This window comes from Gossypium hirsutum, chromosome A13 (genome assembly GCF_007990345.1).
Source record: "Gossypium hirsutum isolate 1008001.06 chromosome A13, Gossypium_hirsutum_v2.1, whole genome shotgun sequence".
Lineage (NCBI taxonomy): Eukaryota > Viridiplantae > Streptophyta > Magnoliopsida > Malvales > Malvaceae > Gossypium > Gossypium hirsutum.
In genome coordinates, this window is record NC_053436.1 from 103,150,860 (window position 1) to 103,172,439 (window position 21,580).

The 21,580-nt window shown below is 34.3% G+C and overlaps 1 protein-coding gene across 1 annotated transcript; it reads right to left on the minus strand.

The window, feature by feature from the left end:
* Positions 1-19,409: 19,409 nt before the first annotated feature.
* LOC107893180 (GDSL esterase/lipase At5g18430-like) lies at positions 19,410-21,343 on the minus strand. The gene is made up of 5 exons (NM_001326805.1): positions 21,034-21,343; positions 20,736-20,863; positions 20,279-20,521; positions 19,926-20,178; positions 19,410-19,743 (listed from the first exon to the last, which is right to left on the minus strand). The coding sequence occupies exons 1-5, from the start codon at positions 21,272-21,274 to the stop codon at positions 19,505-19,507; spliced, it is 1,104 nt and encodes a 367-aa protein (NP_001313734.1). The 5' UTR covers positions 21,275-21,343; the 3' UTR covers positions 19,410-19,504.
* Between the last annotated feature and the right edge of the window lie 237 nt (positions 21,344-21,580).

Consider the following 21,580-nt stretch of genomic DNA (forward strand, 5'->3'; position numbering starts at 1 on the left):
CTCGAGATCTTACTATCAAATCCCTCGTTTCTTGCTGTGACTTAGCCAGTTGTTCTTGTAATTCTCTCTAGACTCTTTCCATCATTTCGATTCTTTAATTGAACTCAGCCTCCATTGCTCTAGCTTGTCGACGCATTTTATACGAATGGCGTGGTTCTAGATTTGAAGTGTTGCAACTGCGAATTATATGATTCTAACCTTAGCGAATAATTATGGGATATGTATAATGAATGAATAAATGTACAATGAATGCCAATCATGAAAGAAATGCAAGAAATTGGTGTTGATTTCAAGATAGTCCCTATTTAGGCATTTCATTAATCAAAAGAGTCTATTACAAAGCGTTTTGGTCACTTGTGTAATTGACTCATTCATCAGAAACCTGTTTTTGGCAACCAATCTCTAATCGACATTTTCCTAACAAGATGCCTAGTCGTTTGACTTTTGTCGGTTCCCATGTTAATTGAAATAATTTTACCTAATTAGGGTCCTTTTTTGTGAAAATCTAATGCATGTGATGAAATGCAATGCAAATGCAAGGGATGAATGCAAAAAGAAAGAGATGTGTTAATTATGAATTCAATTCCATTAGAACAACTTTTCTAGAAAACAAATTTCTTAACATAAAACGGATTACATATGCAGCCTTGCTCTCATATTCCAAACGAAGACACCGATCTTTTTCTTCATATCCGGATGCTATGGTCAAATCTTCCGAATTTTTCAAAAGATATCTCTATTATCTTCTTTCTGCTCAATCTGGATCGTGACCCGTTACTCATTTATCCCTACGATACTCGTTAGCTTCTTTAAGACATGACGGCTTGAATCCTCTGGCGATGAATCAAAGTCGTGTATTTCTTTATGAACTATCAGCCTTCTCTTGTTGTTTACTCGGACCATATTCAGACAACCGCGTTATAATCCACTTTATCAAGAAATTCATTTTCTTATGAAAAATTGTTCTATTTAGTAATCAAATATGAATCAACACCTCCTTTCTATGATGATGTAATGCAATGCAGTCATAACAAAACAAAACTCGTTAGTACAGGAGAAATAAATAACAGAGAAAGTACCTATTCGGGTAACCACTAAATTTGGGCGTGGGTCTACCTAAGGGTGAGCTCCTAGGGTTCTCTATATGTGGTTCGGTTCTAGAGAAAGGGTACCTAAACCAGCAGATTCCTCAACCCTCACCCATTATAGGCTCATATGGATCAAGTTTGACTCAGGGGAATACATTTCCCTATGCCCATGCGGAGGTGAAAACCTCACGAAGACATAAGTACGGATGTATTCCGAAAGCGATCCCCTAGCCCATGCGGAGGTGAAAACCTCACGAAGGCATAGTTTCTCACTTCCACTTAAAAGGTGTGACCACAACGGTCATGCGATATGTAATGCGAGGGGACATAAAAACATAGAACTAAAAAAAATATGAATAACATGATGAAAACCATAAAACCCACGAGATGCAATAAAAGTATCGTATGTTAAAAACCAAATTTTAAATTTTCAACAAAAAGACAGAAAATGATCAATTTTACGGCTTGACTCTCTTTGGTCCCCAATGGAGTCGCCAAGCTGTCGAAACCATTTTTTTGAAAACGGGAATTGACTTTGAAAATTAAAACTGGAGTCGCCACCGATATTTATTTGGTGTGATCGGATCACCTTTGTTTTAACAAAACTAAAATGGCATTTTGGTCTACGAATTTCAAGAGAACAAGTTCGGGAGTCAGTTACGTGCGAGGAAGGATTAGCACCCCCGACACGCCCAAAAATTGGTACCGAATTGATTGGTTAGTGTATTAATGTCGAAAATTAAAAATTTTAAAATAATTTTTGACATACGATCCCTTTTTATGAATGTTTGGATAACTCGAAGTGGATATTAAGATTCTCTTGTTCCGAAGAAATGAAATATCACATCCAGCACGTAGGACACGGCATTTCAAACCCTCGATACCAAAATCATCTCATGATTTCCAAAACTTATACATTGAAATTATAAAAAGGATATTTGGTCGTTCGGTCAAATGATAAATCGAAACCCAACACCTAGGGCACAATTTCTCGAAATTTTCAAACACGAAATATTGCCTTATTTGCAAAAAAAATCTTATCTCGAGGTAATAAGATGTCATATCCAGTGAGTTAAGACACAACACCTCAAATCTCAGAGAGTAAGCATTTTATTTAAAACTCGTATTATGATTAAAAAATATGCCGTTATTTAGGTTAAACGAGAAAAATCAAAACCCAGTAAGTTAGGGCCCGATCTCTCGAATTTCCCAAACACAGAATATTGCCTTTATTAGAGAATTTTCTTTTTATGAAATAATAGAAAATATGAAATTTAAAACGATATGTATTTATTTAGGTTAAAATAAAGTGATTTATTGGATAAATGTATTGGGGTTTAATTTGAGGCAAAGATATAGAATGAAGTATATATACATGTATAAAAACGTTTACATAAAATAGTATCTAAAAATGTGAAAATACAGTTACCTAAATTAAAATAAACGAGTAAGCAAATGATACAAATAATTAATACAAACATTACAAAAGACATCAATGATATGATAAAAATAAAAAAAAATTTAAAAAATAATTACTAGACTCAAAATATGCAAGTAAATAAGCCCGAATAAAAAAAAACTATAAAATGAATCTAAACAAATCACCTAATTAAAATCAAAGTAAAATAAAAAAGGATAATTTACAAATAAAATAAATTACTAATAATAAAATAAGGACCCATGTATAACACGCGTGAATTTATAAAGACCAAGACTGAAATTATCCCTGATCTCGAAACACTGTGTTAAGGCATAGGCTAAAGTGTAAGAACTTACAAATATTAGGGAACATTTAAAAAATAAACAAAGTACCAACAGAAGTCAATTGAAAATTGACGTGAAAGAGAAGGACCAAATACGCCATTAGCCCATTTGAAACAAAAGAATGCGGATCCAATCTTTTGGATTGGGTCAACACGCGTGGGTCTCCTCCTTTAAACTCCATCATTTCCAAATCTGTTGCTAAGCTTTAATTCCCATTTATTTCCTTTTCAAAACCCAGCAACCTTCCATTCTCTTTTTTTTTTTAAACAGAAGCTTTAACCCCTTCCCTTAGGGTTTGATTCAAAATGCAGCCGCCTAAACCATCATTTATTTGATGGCTGACTGTGCGTCAATGGCGACTGGACCTTGTCAACGGAGGACACGCCCACGGAGATCGGGTAAACAGACGCCTTCTCCCTTTTTCTCTTTTTTTTTTTAAAAAAAAGAAAAAAACTTAAAATCTTGTGCTATTCTACTAAAAAACAAAGCAAAATCTGATGAAAATAATAATAAAAATAGCCCTAGCCCGAATCTCCATATTTTCGAGACATGTGGGCTTTCATCGGTGTTGTTTCAAACACGCCTTTCGTTTTCCATGCTAAAAAAAAATCACAAGTAGATCGAAAATAAAGAAAAAATGTGAAATCACCTTTGAATGACTTTTTTGATTTCTTTTTGCTATTCAGTATGCGGGTATTGTGTCTGTTTTTTCTTATTGCTCGTAAAAAAACTTACAACGGCTATTACATGGCTTTATAGCCTAATGTTCCAAAGAAAAGTACAAAAATTTTGTTTCTTCTATTGGCTACTGCTCTGTTGCTGCCGTTGTTTTGTTTCCTTCTTGCAGGTATAGAGTCTGTTCGCATGCGTACGGGGTGTGGGCGTGGCGTACGAGGGCTGTGGAGGTATGGGACTGCTGTAGTGGGGGTATGGGGCCGCTGTAGTGGAGGTATGGGGCTGCTTCATGGTTGCGGCGCAAAACAAAAAGAGGGGGGACCTAGGGTTGCTGAAATGTTTTGTGTGTTGGGCTAGGTGGGCTTTAGGGTTTTTGTATTATTTGGGTCATTTAGTTTTGGGTTTGGGCCTTTCAATGTAAAAATTGGGCCTGTTTTGATTTTTGGGCTGTTTAACATTGTAAATGGACTTGAATTTTGGTTATGTGGATTTTATTTTTGCTTGGGCCAAAAATTGGCCATTACAATTTTGATGACCTTTGCTTTGTTTTTGGTAGCTTGATAATATTTGATATAAAGGGTAAAATATAAGAATAGTAACTCAACTCTTTAGTTTATTCTATTTTAGTCATCCAATTATTAATTTATTCAATTTAATCATTTAATAATTTGAAATTAAATATTTTAATCACTCTTGAAGTTAACTTAGTAAAGGAAGTCTAACATGAACTTTTTTTATTGGCCTAATAAGAATATTAGCCCTCCAATATGCATGCTATCAATTTGATCCTAAATCTAAAAAAAATAACAAATTTAACCTTAATGTTTTCATAATTTTTTATTTTAGTTCTAATTCTAAAAATTATAAAAATATTTTAAATGTTAATATTTTTATATTACTTTTAAAATTTTTGAAATCTATATTTACTTTTTCTCATCAACCAAACACGTAAAAAAAAACCCAAAAATTAAAGTTATTTTTTGATTCAATCTTTTTTTATTAAGTCCCTTTTCTCTTTGGTACATTGTTTGTTTTAAATGTTTAATTAAAACAAAAAAGAAACTCAAAATTAACAAATTTATAAACCTAAAAAAATGATTGGATTAACAGCACCAATTTACTTTACACTTTGCTAAGGATGATTCCCGAGTTTATTTCTTCTTCTATGTTTTCCCTCCCCTTACTTCAATAAAGCTAGTTAATTATTTAAAAAATTAAGGAAATAATTTATAGGTAATCTATGAAAAATTCTTTTTAATCACTAACTATAACTGCTAAATGGGATTCTCAAGTTATTCACTATATCACAAATTAAAAGATGCTTACATATAAAGCTAGAGGTTTGCAACCCTAAACCCTAATTAGGAAAAGGAAAGTTACAATAAGCTAGTTCTTGGGAAAGCAAACCCACGCATCTATGCTTACGTAAAGCAAGAGGTTTGCATTTTATTTTATTTTTTTTCTAATTTGCTTAAGACAAAGAAAAGCTAAAGAAGAAACATCATAGGTAAATATCTTGATTCCAAACTGATAATGATTGATGAGAATATATATCAGTTGTCGTCCTCGTCTTTGAATTCGTCATCGTCATCATTTTCGTTGTGAGCTAATTGAAGCTAACCCCCATACCTCTCAACTGCTTGGTTGCCTGTAAACATACACATGTGTAATATATAATAGGCTTAAATGCTCATTTAACCATTGAATTTTACATATTCTTATCTACGCATCTCTCTCTCTTTTTTTTTTTATCTCAACTTGGTATTTGATTTTTTGCCTTTCATTATTGTTATATTTTTTTTTGTAACACTGTTAAGTTTGGACACGCATCACTCTATAATTGCAACATGTTTTACAAATAACGTCATTATCTAATAAATATTTAAAAAAATTAAAAAAATTATAGATTAACAAAATTTTCAAATTAATAAAATAAAATTTTCGAAATTAAAAACATGATTCAAAATTAAATTTATACAATTATTCTAAACCAATTTTTTTTTCATGACTCCATCTGGATTCCATTGATTGATTTTCCACTTTTCTTCAACTTTTTTTCACAATTTTTTCTTTACTGATTTTTGAAAAATCAAATCCTAAAACAAAATTTTTAGGAAAAACATTTTAAAGAAAAAATTAAAACCTTGTTTTTAACCATTAGTCCTTCAAAATCCTCTTCCCAATCTCCCCTTCAAACTAGTTTTCAAAGAACTAACTCATAAAATTTTCAAACCCTTAAACCTCAAAATCAAAACTTAAAAAATTATTATTTCTATCTTAGAAAACCATCAAATTGTTTCTGGTATTTGTAATGTCATTCTAGATAGGGGTGAGTATTTGATTGAGTCGAGTTAAATCGAGTCAAAAAATTTCAAGTGAGTCGAGTTGACAAATCCTATTTTAACAACTTAACTCAATTTGAATTTTTTTTGAATCGAATCGAATCGAGTTAAAACATTTCGAGTCAAGTTAACAAATCCTAAGTCTAAGATTATTTAACTACATAAACAATATAATGGTTTTGCCATTTAACTTAATGATTTTGACTTTTAACTTTAGAAAGGTAAACATTTATCAAAACAACGTAATTTTGTCTTTTCTTATTCAGATATTCGAATAACTCAAATTGTGTAATTCATATTCGAGCTAAACTGAAAAACTTATTTTTTTTATTCGAGTTGATCCGAATAAACTGATTAACTCAAATAATTCAAACTATTTAATTTAAATTTTAAATTTTTTTATTGAGTTTTTTGAATCGAATCGGATTTTACTCACCCCAATTTTGAATTTACGGGAAAAAAAAGAGTAATTTTTTTTACACTCCTTTGATCCACTATTTTAGTTTGCTTCTCAACCTAATAGGAAATCAAACTTACAATAAACATAAACTAATCAATACAAATAAATATTAACCCAAAAAGGAAAATTTTAAAGAAAATGGATCGGACCTAGAACCCTAATCGAAAACCCCTAACCTTGCATTGCCAACAAAATCAAGACATTGATTGGGGTCATTCACGACACCAACAATTTCGAGAAGAGAGTGGATGCTGATATTGATATGGGTGGGCTTTAGCTTCTTCTTATATGAAGAACAAAAGTTCTCAATTTGTTTTCAAAGCTAAGGTTATCAATTTCTTGTTGACAAATCAAAGAGAAACCCAGAGGATTTTTAAAGAACCAAAACAGAATCAAAGCAAAACCAAGGGATTTTCAAAACTTAGTCTATTCACAAATTTTTATGTTTTACTGTTCCATTGGCTTGTTTTTCAAATACCCTTTTGATGAAAGTTTTTTGAATTTACATTATCTATGTTTAATTTATATTATTTTATAATTTTTTAGATTGTTAAATATTTTTTTGATGATGTCATTAGTGACACATATTGCGATTGTAAACTGACACTAACTCATATAAATATATATATTTATACATGTATAAACACCTCTAAACCATCCATAACAGGCATATTCTGGTCCTTTATATTGAGATTGAAAGAAGTTCCAGAACGGACAAGATCCACTGCTTGTTTCCATTTTCAGCAGCTTGAGCCTTTACTCCAACCTTCTTGGTATGCATTTCATAGAATCTTCGTGTCAGCCGACAATCATCAACAACCAACACACTAAAGTTTTTGTTACCAAACATGAATCTACCTACTTTCATGCTCACTGATGCCTCCATCCACCATTTCCCAACCCCATGTTCAAGTTCTTCTATCACCTTTCTTTGAAAACACATTCAAAATATTAGCTATAACAACTAAAACATACATGCAATAAACAACCAATGCTATATTGTGTGTATGTATGTATTTATCTTGAATGGATTACCTCAATGCTATCTTCAGATCTTGTTTGCTTGGATGCTTATGAATTCTTCAATGCCGATGGTTGTGTCCCTGAACTAGGTAGGTTTATATAGGCAGTGGAAAGTGGTACTTTTTCTTCTTGCATTTAAAGACCCCATTATCATGATGCCACTTAAGCATGAATTAAAAGCATTCATCTTTCCTGAGAACAGTAGTTTACTTCAAGTAATATTCTCAACATGGATCTGTTGAAGTTTTTTAATGGTATTATTTTTTAAAAGATAATAAAATATTAATTATTATCATATTTAATTATAAATATTTAAAATTTAAATTATGTTTAATTTAATATTAACTTTCATGTGAAAATATTTACTAAAAAATAATTAGTCCAGAGATACAACAAAACAACTTTACTAAGCGTTCGTTGTAACGGCAGCTAGAATGAAAATAAGCAGCGAAAGAAAAAATAAGAATAAAAGAAAAGCAACACAATTGATCTTTGTTTACATGGTTCAAACACAACGGTCCTATGCCTGTGAAATCTCGCTTACGATAAGTCTTTATTCAATCACCAAATACTTTAAGAATATACTTCTTTCCCTATTGGCTAAAGCTCACACCTCCTACTCAAGGAAGTATATGTAGCCCGATAAAAGAACAAATGATCAAACACCACACAATTTTCACTCAACAATGAGTGCATTAAGTGTTACAAAACACCATAGTGAATTAAGCAAACACTTGAAAGTAGAAAGAAATAAATAGGCTGATTAAAAACAAGTTGTGCACACTTTCGGTAAAAATCAGCTCTCAAAAACTTTATTCATTTCAAGGGAGAATGGCGCATGTTTATAGGCTCAAAGAGCAACAAAATATTCTTCTCTAAAATAAGTGATAAGTCTTTGAGAAATTAAATAATTATCTCTAAAAATTAGCACTTTAAACATTAAGAGATAATAAGACTTCCATGCTCATCAAACCACCTCAAAGAAATCAATTGGCAAACTAACACTTTTAGTCTATTATTTCTACTATTTTATCAAATATGTCCTATTCAAATAGACTAAACTTAACTTAATCAAAACCTGCACAGTGCATAAAACAATAGCCTAAGCAGAGAGACAAATTCGTTATCATAATACATAGAATGAGCACTAACAATTTTCCCAACATTTACTTTTTCTTTTAGTATATAAATTGGTACAAGCTTAATCGTATTATCCCATAATATTGATACATATTTACTTTCCTTTTATAAACAAGACCCAATAGTTAATAGACATTATATATATGTCAATATTCTGGCATATGAAATAAAACCAAAACCTCATATTAATCAATGAAATGATTAAACATTCTAAGATGTCATTATTGGAAGTTACATTCTTGTATTATTTGGAGAGGATGTTAATTGAGCTTCATTTATCCCCTATGCGTTTGAGCCTTGTAGCACCCCAAACCCGGCCCAGAAGTTATGGCAGGATCCGGCATGCCACATCAAAAATGTTAAAAAAATTTCCATTCTAAGTCCAGAAAATCGTACTTGATGTTCAAAAGATTAATTCATTAAGGGTTAAAGTGAATGGAAGTTGTGCACCAGGTAGGAAACCGGAAAAGAGGTGGTGAGTCCATCAGACTGCTTAAGTACCAAGCTCTATTCGAATCCAATCCTAGACATGCATACCGCCATTGCCACACCTTAACGTCATGGATATTTCTAGGAAACCAATTTTGATTAAGTCATTTTTAGGAAAAGTGATTAATTTTGGAAAATACTTTCATTGCGGAAGCTTTGCTTGTTGTCGTATTATTTTGAAATCAATTGTTGTTTTTGAAAACGCGCCCTAAAGCTATCCAATTTCAACAGTTAAAATAAGTAATACCTATCTTAGTAACACATAATAAAACCATCAAAAATAATTAAGCGGCCTTATTACATTTAAAAACCCAAACCTCAACGTAAATAATAGGATGTTCAGTTCACCAGAAGAAAACCAAACTTTCAGAACGGGTGGCCACTCCGAATTCCCTCACAGCTCCAAGCCCACTATGGTTGGGGATTTCCTGCGTGGATGAAAATAAAAGGGGTGAGTTTGGGGAAACTCAGTGTGTAAGGAAAACCCATTCAAAGCCCAAGTCAGCTCAAGCCTATTGGGCCTAAGCCCATTCAGGTAACAGTGGTACTGGGCCAGAGCCCTTTTCAGATTACAATAAACTGGGCCTTAGCCCCTTATTCAGATAACAGTATGGCCCATAGGCCCATTTCAAAATACATGCAACATTAGTAAACATATGCAAGCCCATTTGGGGAGACTACTCAACCCACCAACCACTACACTCCACCCGTACCAACCATACACTCCATGTGGGGATAGCTCAACCCACCCAGCCCAACACTCCACAGTTGCAGCCTTGCTGCTCAGTTAACAGTAAATTGAGGCAAAGCCTCTAGTATGTGGACAAGCCACTTTCAGTACTTCCTCCGTCAATATCTCAATCCCATGCATCAGATAATAACAACATGGCATGCAGTAAATAACAACAGTCAAACATGCATTTAAGTCAATTTAACCCTAGGGGTATTTCGGTAATTTATCTCCTAAGGGTAAAATTGTAAATTTTTCACTTTTAAAGGTATTTCAGTAATTTATCTATTTTAGGGTTTTTCATGCATATTCCTACCTTTCACGTACTACAGAATCACGTACCGAGGGTTCTTACCGAATTGGGCCCGTTGGCCCATCATTCCAATTTTGGCCCATTAAGCCCAAAAATATCAAGGGCACAGAAATCATGCACTTTGCAGTCCAAACATTGCAGCTTACCAAAAACATTAATCGATTTACCTCACGAGCATTCGCACACTCGCAAATCTACAAAATACCGGTTTTTGGCATTTTGGCTTTTCGACTTTTGCCGATCTAGACTAAGAAAGAGGGTGTTAGTTACACACCTATTTGCGATGATATGCTGACGAGATCCACACACGAACTACCTACAATTTGATTACTAACACGTTAATCTAACTATTCAAATACAAACTACGTATTAACCCCTTACAATATTCGGCCAACCACACCTACAGGTCATAATAAGCTTATAAGAAATCAATAAGCAACTCATTAACAAATTTTTGTCAATGTTTACCACATAATCATAATTTCACTGCAAGCTGTCTTCCTGAGCAACAGTCACTAAATTATTTATAACTGGAGCTACGAAACTCCAAATCAAGTTCCGTTAATTTTCTCTGAAAATAGACTCATATATATTCTATCCATAAAATATTTAACATTTTTGGTTTAGCCAATCAATACCAAATTTTTCTCAAATTTTCCCATGTTTCACTGTTTGACTAATCTGACCACTCTTCATTACGAATCAAATTTCTCATTGTACACAATTCAAAATATGTTCTTGTTTATTTCATTAGAAACTAGACTCAATAAGATTTAATTACATAATTTATTCAGCTTCTAATTCATCTCCCACAATTTATGGTGATTTTCCAAAGTTACGTTACTGCTGCTGTCCCAAGTAGATTTATTACCAAATCACTCTTTCACACATAACTTGCATGCATGTTATTTAAACATGTATATCACCAATCAATCATCACATATCTATGATTTTACTTAAGAATAATCTCCATTTCATCATTTTAAAGCACAACATGTTAGCCGATTTTTCCCCTTAGTATCTAAGGCACATGCATGCTATTTGTTTGGCTCAACTTCACATATCTTCCATTTTTCATCAAAAGAACATGAAACAACAACCATTTCCTTCATTTTAATTCATGACCAAATGATCACAACACAACCAAAAACCAAAATATGCTTCAAGAATTAAGGTAGAATCAAGAAGAACTCATGAACCTCAAAATAGAAACAAGGTACCAAGAACTTACCTTCAATTTTCCTCCTCCTAATGACCGAATACTCAAGAGCTTTCTCCTCTCCTTTCTCTTCTCTAACTTTCAACTATGATGAACAAAGATGGACAAAACTTTGTTCTTTTCACCCCTTTTTCTTTTAATAAAACTTCATATTTCATCCATTTAATTCTTTAATACAAAAGACATGAAATTCTTATCATGAAACATTTACCTAACCCATTATCATGAAACATTTACCTAACCCATTATCATGGAACATTTACCTAACCTATTATCATGGAACATTTACCTAACCTATTATCAATTTGTATCAATTTGTACCATAAATTATGGATATCAAGTGTACATTTTGTCTACAACAACATGATGGCTGGCCACTTCATGTAAAATGGGAGGTTTGTCATGCAAATCCTCCTATTTTGCACTCCTATTTATTTGGCCACTTCAATTTAGCCTATAGCATTTTCAAACATTTTCACATAGGTCCTATTTCATAATTTCACTCACAAGTGACAAAATCAAAGCATGAAATTTTGTCAACATTCACAGAATTCCCGAAAATTGGGGCGTTACAACTCTACCCTTCTTAAAGAAATTTCGTCCTCGAAATTTACCTAATCCAAACAGATGAGGGTATTGCTATTGCATCGTCTCTTCTGGCTCCCAAACTCAGAAGTTTCCCCTTTCTTAACTTGTTGAAAACGAGCGACCAAAGACTCATCTTTCAACTGTTTTTCCTTAATCTGATCCACCCAGGTTGGCCTCATTTGCAACTCAGCCAACAGACTTCCATCATCATACAGACTCAGACGAGCAAACATTGCTCTCAGATCAGATACAGCTCTACGACTTAGAGCATCGGCTACCACATTAGCCTTGCTTGGGTGATACTCGATCGAACAGTCATAATCCTTAAGCAACTCAATCCATCTCCTTTGCCTAAGGTTCAGCTCCTTCTGAGTCAACAAATACTTAAGACTCTTATGGTCAGTGTATATAATACACTTTTCTCCGTACAAGTAATGTCTCCAAATCTTAAGTGCAAATATCACTGCTGCCAACTCTAAATCATGAGTCAAATAGTTTCCCTCATGAGGCTTAAGCTATTGTGATGCATATGCAACCACCTTACCCTCTTGCATTAACACGCAGCCCAAACCCACGTGTGATGCGTCACTGTACACAGTAAAATCTTTCCCAGACTCCGGCTGAATTAATACAGGTGCTTCAGTCAGAACTTTCTTCAACTTCTCAAAAGCCTCCTGTTGGGTCTCAGTCCATACAAACGGTACCCCTTTCCTTATGAGTTTTGTCAGAGGTGCTGCCATCACAGAAAAACCTTCCACAAACCTTCTGTAGTATCCTGCCAACCCTAGGAAACTTTGAATTTTCGACACCGTCCTAGGCGGCTTCCACTCCAAAATCACTTCAATTTTCCGAGGGTTTACCTTAATCCCCTCAGCAGAGACCACATGTCCTAAGAAGGTTACCTCCCTCAACCAAAATTCACACTTGCTGAACTTCGCAAAGAGTTCCTTCTCCCTTAATACTTACAGCACTATACGGAGATGCTCATCATGTTTCGTTTCAGTTTCAGAATATACCAGGATATCGTTAATAAAGACGACTAAGAATTGATCCAAAAATGGTTGGAACACACGATTCATCAGATCCATAAACGCTGCAGGAGCGTTCGTTAGTCCAAATGGCATAACTAGAAACTCGTAATGACCATACCGAGTCTTGAATGTCATCTTTTGGATATCTGCCTCCTTGACCCTTAACTGATGATATCCAGATCGAAGGTCAATCTTAGAAAATACAGAAGCTCCTCGAAGCTGGTCGAATAGATCGTCAATCATTGGTAGTGGATACTTATTCTTAATCGTCAGTTTGTTCAACTGGCGATAATCAATGCACATCCGCATCGTACCATCCTTCTTTTTCACCAATAGCACCGGTGCTCCCCATGAAGACACGCTTGGCCTAATGAAGTCCCTATCCAACAACTCTTGAATTTGAGCCTTTAACTCCATTAACTCCTTCGGTGCCATCCTATACGGTGCGATGCACACGGGCGCCGTTCCAGGTAACAAGTCTATTCCAAACTCAACTTCTCGATTCGGAGGCAATCTTGGAAGCTCCTCCGGAAAAACATCTTGGAACTCCTTTATGGTCCTAACCTTATCCACTGTCAGTCCCTCCTCTTCCGACTGACTTACAAATGCCAAATAGGCCTCACAGCCTTTCCGAATCCACTTTTCGGCTCTTAAAGCCGACACCACATTGGACAAATAATCCCTTCACTCACCTATCACTATAACCTCCTTATCCTTTGTGGTCCTTAACACCATTCGTTTAGCAGCACAATCCAGAGTCGCTTTATGCTTAACAAGCCAGTCCATTCCCAAAATGAGATCAAACTCTCCGAACGGTAACTCCATCAGATCTCCAGGGAAAATCTTACCTTGAGTTTCTAAGGGTACATCCCTATACAGTTTGTCTACCCTAACCGAGTGACCCAAAGGACTTAGTACAGATACCACACCCACAATCTCCTCAGAGCAGTCCAAGTCGTCCATAATCCGTTCTGTGGCCTCCAACATATATTCCGCCACATTCGGGGCTATACCAGACACGCCCCTAAAGATCTCCGCTCCGTTAGCCCGAAGTCGTTCAGAAATAGATCCCCGAACTCCATTGCCCGTACTTGCCCCGGCAACCCTTTCCAGAACACGAAGCATTGCCTGTGACAGGGCATTATCCTCGGCGGCCCGATCATACTGCCCATTCTCATCCGCCGGTGGTGGTCGTGCTACTCCAGTGGGTATGTGTTTAGAAGACAAAGATCCAGCTTGAGTACTACCTCGGCCTCGACCACGGCCTCTTCCCCGAGTAGCTCTCGTACTCATATCGATTTATCTTGATTACGACTTTTTTATGCATCAATTCAATATTCCAGTGTTTATTACAGATGTTTTATAAATCAGACAGTAATTCAAAGTTTGTTTTCGCAGAATCGAAGTCTAGCTACAGTTTCAGTCTCTTATCAGATTTTCCTATGGTTACAGAATCATCCTATCTAGAGTATCCTAGTAGGGTTTCAGTACAGACAGATAATTCAGAAAAATATTCAGAAGAGTTCAGAGTAATACTTACAGGCTTGGGCCGGAGATTGGGAATGCCACCTTCTAAAGATCTAAATTTTGAAAATCGCATTTTTCGCAATCTTTATAAAATTTTTGTTTTCGAAGATCTAAACTTTGTAAACCCATTCCACAGTCGAGTTGGTGTAACCTAGGCTCTGATACCACTAAATGTAGCACCCCAAACCCGGCCCAGAAGTTATGGCAGAATCTGGCATGCCACATCAAAAACGTAAAAAAAAATTTCCATTCTAAGTCCAGAAAATCGTACTTGATGTTCAAAAGATTAATTCATTAAGGGTTAAAGTGAATGGAAGCTGTGCACCAGGTAGGAAACCGGAAAAGAGGTGGTGAGTCCATCGGACTGCTTAAGTACCAAGCTCTCTTCGGATCCAATCCTAGACATGCATACCGCCATTGCCACACGTTAACGTCATGGATATTTCTAGGAAACCAATTTTGATTAAGTCATTTTTAGGAAAAGTGATTAATTTTGGAAAATACTTTCATTGCGGAAGCTTTGCTTGTTGTCGTATTATTTTGAAATCAATTGTTGTTTTTGAAAACGCGCCCTAAAGCTATCCAATTTCAACAGTTAAAATAAGTAATACCTATCTTAGTAACACATATTAAAACCATCAAAAATAATTAAGCGGCCTTATTACATTTAAAAACACAAACCTCAACGTAAATAATAGGATGTCCACTTCACCAGAAGAAAACCAAACTTTTAGAACGGGTGGCCACTCCGAATTCCCTCACAGCTCCAAGCCCACTATGGTAGGGGATTTCCTGCGTAGATGAAAATAAAAGGGGTGAGTTTGGGGAAACTCAGTATGTAAGGAAAACCCATTCAAAGCCCAAGTCAGCTCAAGCCTATTGGGCCTAAGCCCATTCAGGTAACAGTGGTACTGGGCCAGAGCCCTTTTCAGATTACAATAAACTGGGCCTTAGCCCCTTATTCAGATAACAGTATGGCCCATAGGCCCATTTCAAAATACATGCAACATTAGTAAACATATGCAAGCCCATTTGGGGAGACTACTCAACCCACCAACCACTACACTCCACCCGTACCAGCCATACACTCCATGTGGGGATAGCTCAACCCACCCAGCCCAACACTCCACAGTTGCAGCCTTGCTGCTCAGTTAACAGTAAATTGAGGCAAAGCCTCTAGTATGTGGACAAGCCACTTTCAGTACTTCCTCCGTCAATATCCCAATCCCATGCATCAGATAATAACAACATGGCATGCAGTAAATAACAACAGTCAAACATGCATTTAAGTCAATTTACCCCTAGGGGTATTTCGGTAATTTATCTCCTAGGGGTAAAACTGTAAATTTTTCACTTTTAAAGGTATTTCAGTAATTTATCTATTTTAGGGTTTTTCATGCATATTCCTACCTTTCACGTACTACAGAATCACGTACCGAGGGTTCTTACCGAATTGGGCCCATTGGCCCATCATTCCAATTTTGGCCCATTAAGCCCAAAAATATCGAGGGCACAGAAATCATGCACTTTGCAGTCCAAACATTGCAGCTTACCAAAAACATTAATCGATTTACCTCACGAGCATTCGCACATTCGCAAATCTACAAAATACCAGTTTTCGGCATTTTGGCTTTTCGACTTTTGCCGATCTAGACTAAGAAAGAGGGTGTTAGTTACACACCTGTTTGCGATGATATGCTGATGAGATCCACACATGAACTGCCTACAATTTGATTACTAACACGTTAATCTAACTATTCAAATATAAACTACGTATTAACCCCTTACAATATTCGGCCAACCACACCTACAAGTCATAGTAAGCTTATAAGAAATCAATAAGCAACTCATTAACAAATTTTTGTCAATATTTACCACATAATCATAATTTCACTGCAAGCTGTCTTCCTGAGCAACAGTCACTAAATTATTTATAACTGGAGCTACGAAACTCCAAATCAAGTTCCGTTAATTTTCCCTGAAAATAGACTCATATATCTTCTATCCATAAAATTTTTCTCAAATTTTCTCAAATTTTCCCATGTTTCACTGTTTGACTAATCTGACCACCTTCATTACGAATCAAATTTCTCATTGTACACAATTCAAAATATGTTTTTGTTTATTTCATTAGAAACTAGACTCAATAAGCTTTAATTACATAATTTATTCAGCTTCTAATTCATCTCCCACAATTTATGGTGATTTTCCAAAATCACGTTACTGCTGCTGTCCCAAGCAGATTTATTATCAAATCACTCTTTCACACATAACTTGCATGCATGTTATTTAAACATGTATATCACCAATCAATCATCACATATCTATGATTTTACTTAAGAATAATCTCCATTTCATCATTTTAAAGCACAACATGTTAGCCGATTTTTCCCCTTAGTATCTAAGGCACATGCATGCTATTTGTTTGGCTCAACTTCACATATCTTCCATTTTTCATCAAAAGAACATGAAACAACAACCATTTCCTTCATTTTAATTCATGACCAAATGATCACAACACAACCAAAAACCAAAATATGCTTCAAGAATTAAGGTAGAATCAAGAAGAACTCATGAACCTCAAAATAGAAACAAGGTACCAAGAACTTACCTTCAATTTTCCTCCTCCTAATGACCGAATACTCAAGAGCTTTCTCCTCTCCTTTCTCTTCTCTAACTTTCAGCTATGATGAACAAAGATGGACAAAACTTTGTTCTTTTCACCCCTTTTTCTTTTAATAAAACTTCATATTTCATCCATTTAATTCTTTAATACAAAAGACATGAAATTCTTATCATGAAACATTTACCTAACCCATTATCATGGAACATTTACCTAACCTATTATCATGGAACATTTACCTAACCTATTATCAATTTGTATCAATTTGTACCATAAATTATGGATATCAAGTGTACATTTTGTCTACAACAACATGATGGCTGGTCACTTCATGTAAAATGGGAGGTTTGTCATGCAAATCCTCCTATTTTGCACTCCTATTTATTTGGCCACTTCAATTTAGCCTATAGCATTTTCAAACATTTTCATATAGGTCCTATTTCATAATTTCACTCACAAATGACAAAATCAAAGCATGAAATTTTGTCAACATTCACAGAATTCCCGAAAATTGGGGCGTTACAAGCCTAATTAGGAAGACCAAAGTAAGCCATTTTTAGAATGGTCTTGAAAAGCTAAGCTTACGCTTCAACATTTCAACTCAAGTTCTCCATTTAAACAAATCAGATAACTTGGCAAATCAAAACTAATTTTTATATTCCTTCTTATATATATTAAGGTTAGTATTTGGTACATCGATAGTGTATTTTTTTATTCCATAAGTAATTTTAAAAATTTGTGATTTATTTTTTAAAATATTTTATTATATTTCTATAGAGTATTTATCAACCTCTAATCTTACTTGTGAAGTCTAAAATTTTAACTAGTAATATACCAAATATTTTCCCTATTTTTTATAACCTCTTATTAGATTTTGATAAGTTATATATGATTATTTACCATATTAGATATGGTTTTGCTAATAATTAATATAACTTTAGTAATTTTAATATTTTGCTATAAGTCTTGTCATCAAGAATTTATTCTAACTTCTTTGGAAGGTGATAGGTTTGTTGATGGTTTTGCTTCAATGGCGTTTTCAAAATCATTAAGTAGATATATTTTCATACAACCACCGGATGAAGTGATCAAATTAATGCACGATGACTATTTTGGATTGACTTAGCCGATTTACTCCTTCTTATAGTGCAAAAAAAAATTAATTAATGAAATGATTAAACATTCAAAGGTGTTATTGATGGAAGTTATATGTATTATTTGGAGAGTATATTAATTGAGCTTCATTTATCCGCTATAGGCTGAGCCTAATTAAGAAGGGCAAGGTAAGCCTATTTAAGAATGGGTCTTGAAAAATTAGGCTCATCCTTAAACATTTCGTCATTTAACAAACCAAATAACTTCACTAAGTGAAAACCAAATATTTTTTACTTTCATTTTTTTTATAATCTTTTATAATATGTTATCATATTAGGTATGGTTTGATTAATGTTTAATATAACTTTAGTAATTTCTTGAGAATTTCTCATATAGTTTTTAATAGCCTTTAATATATTTTTATTAAGCTTTTCATATAAGTTTGGTAAATCTTTGATAGAGATGGTAAAATCTCAACCACCTCATAGATTTCGAGTTGATTCGCTTCAAAAAATGAGTTTTTTTTTCTTTTTGGAAAGGGAATGTAAGGCGAAGCAAGATGGATTTTTTTTTGGATAGTAGATATGGAACAATTATGGTAATTGATTATCCTGCCCGCTCCATTCTATGAAATTATCATTTTATATTTAAAATTATTAAAAGGGTAAAAAGGTAATACTATGTTATAGAAATATTCATATGTTTTATGTTTAAATATTTTTAAAGAATTTTGTTTAAATATTTATTTTCCTTTAAAAAGATTGAAAATATTAAAAATAATTGGAAAAAATTAAATTGAAGTAGGGTAGGGTGAGGCGAGGATGAATGCATCCAACATCTATGAAGGTGGTAGTGATTTTTAAAATTATATATCCATAGTGGAGCAGGATTGATAGTGAAGTAGAGCATGCCAACTATGAATCGGTGGTGGATTTAGCAACGTTCAAGGGCAAAGCCAGAAATTTTGTTTAGGGGGCCAAAATTAAATTGTAATGTTTATGATAGTAAAAAAGTAATTTTTAAAGGATTAAATCAAATTTTTATTATTTTTAGAGAGGCCAAACTGTAATTTTACTTTTACTAAATTAAAATTTTAAAAATTTTAAGGGCCCACCAACCCCCTTAGATTCACCTCTGACAATGTTGGTTTCTACTCTACTCCATTGCCATCTCTAACCTTTGGTATTCTTTTTATGAACATTTAAAATAATTTTGATGACCTTCGCTATATTTTTAGTAACCTTTTACATTGTTTTAATATTATTTAATATTTTAGAAATTTTGAAAATCAATATGAAAAAATTAACCCAACCACAACAACAACATGATAAATTAACAATCAAATGCATGATAACAACAACAAAAGCTTAGGTTGTCCTGCGACAAATGCAGTTAAACTAAGTCTTGGTTTTGGTGTCTAAAGCCAAGAAGGCGTTGAGATTCATGGGATTCATGTAGCTTGTTGAACCATTTAAGATCATGTCAACGATAATTCCATTAGCTCTTTCGGATGGGTGGAATGCATCCCAAAATACATATTCGTTTCGGTTTGAACACAAATTTGATAATTGAGTGCATAATCCCAAACCATTATAAGGTCCTTGGCCGCAACAAGCTATTTTTGATGTAGTAAACCCTAAAAAAATACAACATTTAAACATTTAGACTTTACAAGTGAAATTAATAAATAAAATCCGACGACCTCTTTTATTTAAAAGAAAATTTATAATAAAATTCAATTGCACCGCATTCAATTCAATTAATTTATACAAATATTGTTTGCAAGTGATAAAACAATTGAAATAAGGATTTACTTACCATAGGCTCCAGGATTACTGATGAAATCACTGGTTTGTTGCTGTGTGTTAGCAGCAATGAAAATATTTGCACCCAACTGGCTATTCAGTCCATTGACCATTTCCACCAGTTGCGGATTATATAATGCGGCCGCTTGTTGCAGCTCTGTTGCACATTGACCACTTGGGCTTCTCATTGCTAGTTCCGCCGGAACACACCCTAACGGTCCAGTCCCCGTCACAAGAACCTTTCGGGCTCCTAGATCATATAGTCTCTGCAACAAAGTTTGTTTCATCAGGTTATGACAAACACGATGTGATCGAAATTTAAATAATTGAATATGACAAATTTAAAACAAAGGGAACAAATGTTACCACTAGAAGTTTTCTGTACTCGGAGATGAGATATCTAACATAATCTGGAAGGTTGAATTGGCGAGATCTTGCTGAAAAAGGCACTAAGAAGTAGTTGTTGACGAAATCATTGCCGCCAACAGTGATGAGGACAAGTGCTTCGCTTACAATCCTCTGTGCTTCATCTTTTCCCACAAGGTCAGCCAACTTTTTTTGGTATTCTTCGAAGTATTGGAATTGTCTGAACATTCTTATAATGTTCATCTGCCATTGTTATCATTTATTTCAAGACAGAATTAGTTAAGGTGAACCTCTGTTGCTCAACTCTATTTTATTTTATTTATAAATATATATCTACATACATGGATATGACACGGACATGTCGGATACATACCGACACTCAGAAAGTAATATAGACATAAACTGTAAAAGGATTTGAGAATGAGAGGAATAAGGAGAAAGAAAATTGAGGACATACAAATTGGATTCCAGTGTCATCGAGGATTCCAATACCAGCAGAAGCAAAGTTGGCACCAACAAGTAGCTTATCTCCCTTCAGTTCTGGACTCAAATATGGTAATGTTGGCTCTGATCCAAGTGCATCAGCTGATACACACACACACACACATTAACTCATTTCACTTGACATGATACCACACTATGCTATCCAGATTCGGATAGGATATGAATGAATATAAATACTTTTAAGAAGAATGAAAAACCCAAGTAGCATAAAACTAGAACGAGTGCAGAAAAAGAAGAGAAGGGTTAAGTACTGATGAAATCAGGAATGTTTTTGCCATTGGAGAAACGGCCTGTGGGATGACGACTAGGAGTGTCAATGCCATAAGGAGGTGAGTCAGCTCGAGCAGTGGTGGCAAGGTAATTGTTATTGCCATTATCAACCAGTGAATCACCAAATACGAAAAAAGCCCTGGCAGCTGCTTCAACTTGAGTGCTTGAAATTGCCATCAAAACCCCTAAAATCAACCATGGAACAACAACTGAACTTTCCATTGAATTGAAAAACCAGAAGCAGAATAACACACACTAAGATAGTGGTTTATTGGAGACTGTCTTAGTATGTGAATTTCAAAGAATAGGCATTGCTTATTTATAGATAGGTCTTAGCATGTACATTACAACTTGTGTTTGCATTTCAAACACACCTTCCATTATTTTTATTTTTTAAAAATAAAATAAAATCACAGTTTTGGAAAAACAATTGCAGAGGATAAATTTAAAATTTTATTAAATATTATATTTTAAAAATAATTGTATGAACCAACTAAATTAAAATACAAATTATTAAGTATAATTAAA

Excerpts from the sequence above, each read along its gene's own strand:
- LOC107893180 (NM_001326805.1), bottom strand. The coding sequence starts at position 21,274 with ATGGAAAGTTCAGTTGTTGTTCCATGGTTGATTTTAGGGGTTTTGATG. Across the intron at positions 20,522-20,735 it reads ATGACACTGGAATCCAATTT|ATGAACATTATAAGAATGTT; the intron begins GTATGTCCTCAA and ends TAACAATGGCAG. Across the intron at positions 19,744-19,925 it reads CAGTAATCCTGGAGCCTATG|GGTTTACTACATCAAAAATA; the intron begins GTAAGTAAATCC and ends GTATTTTTTTAG.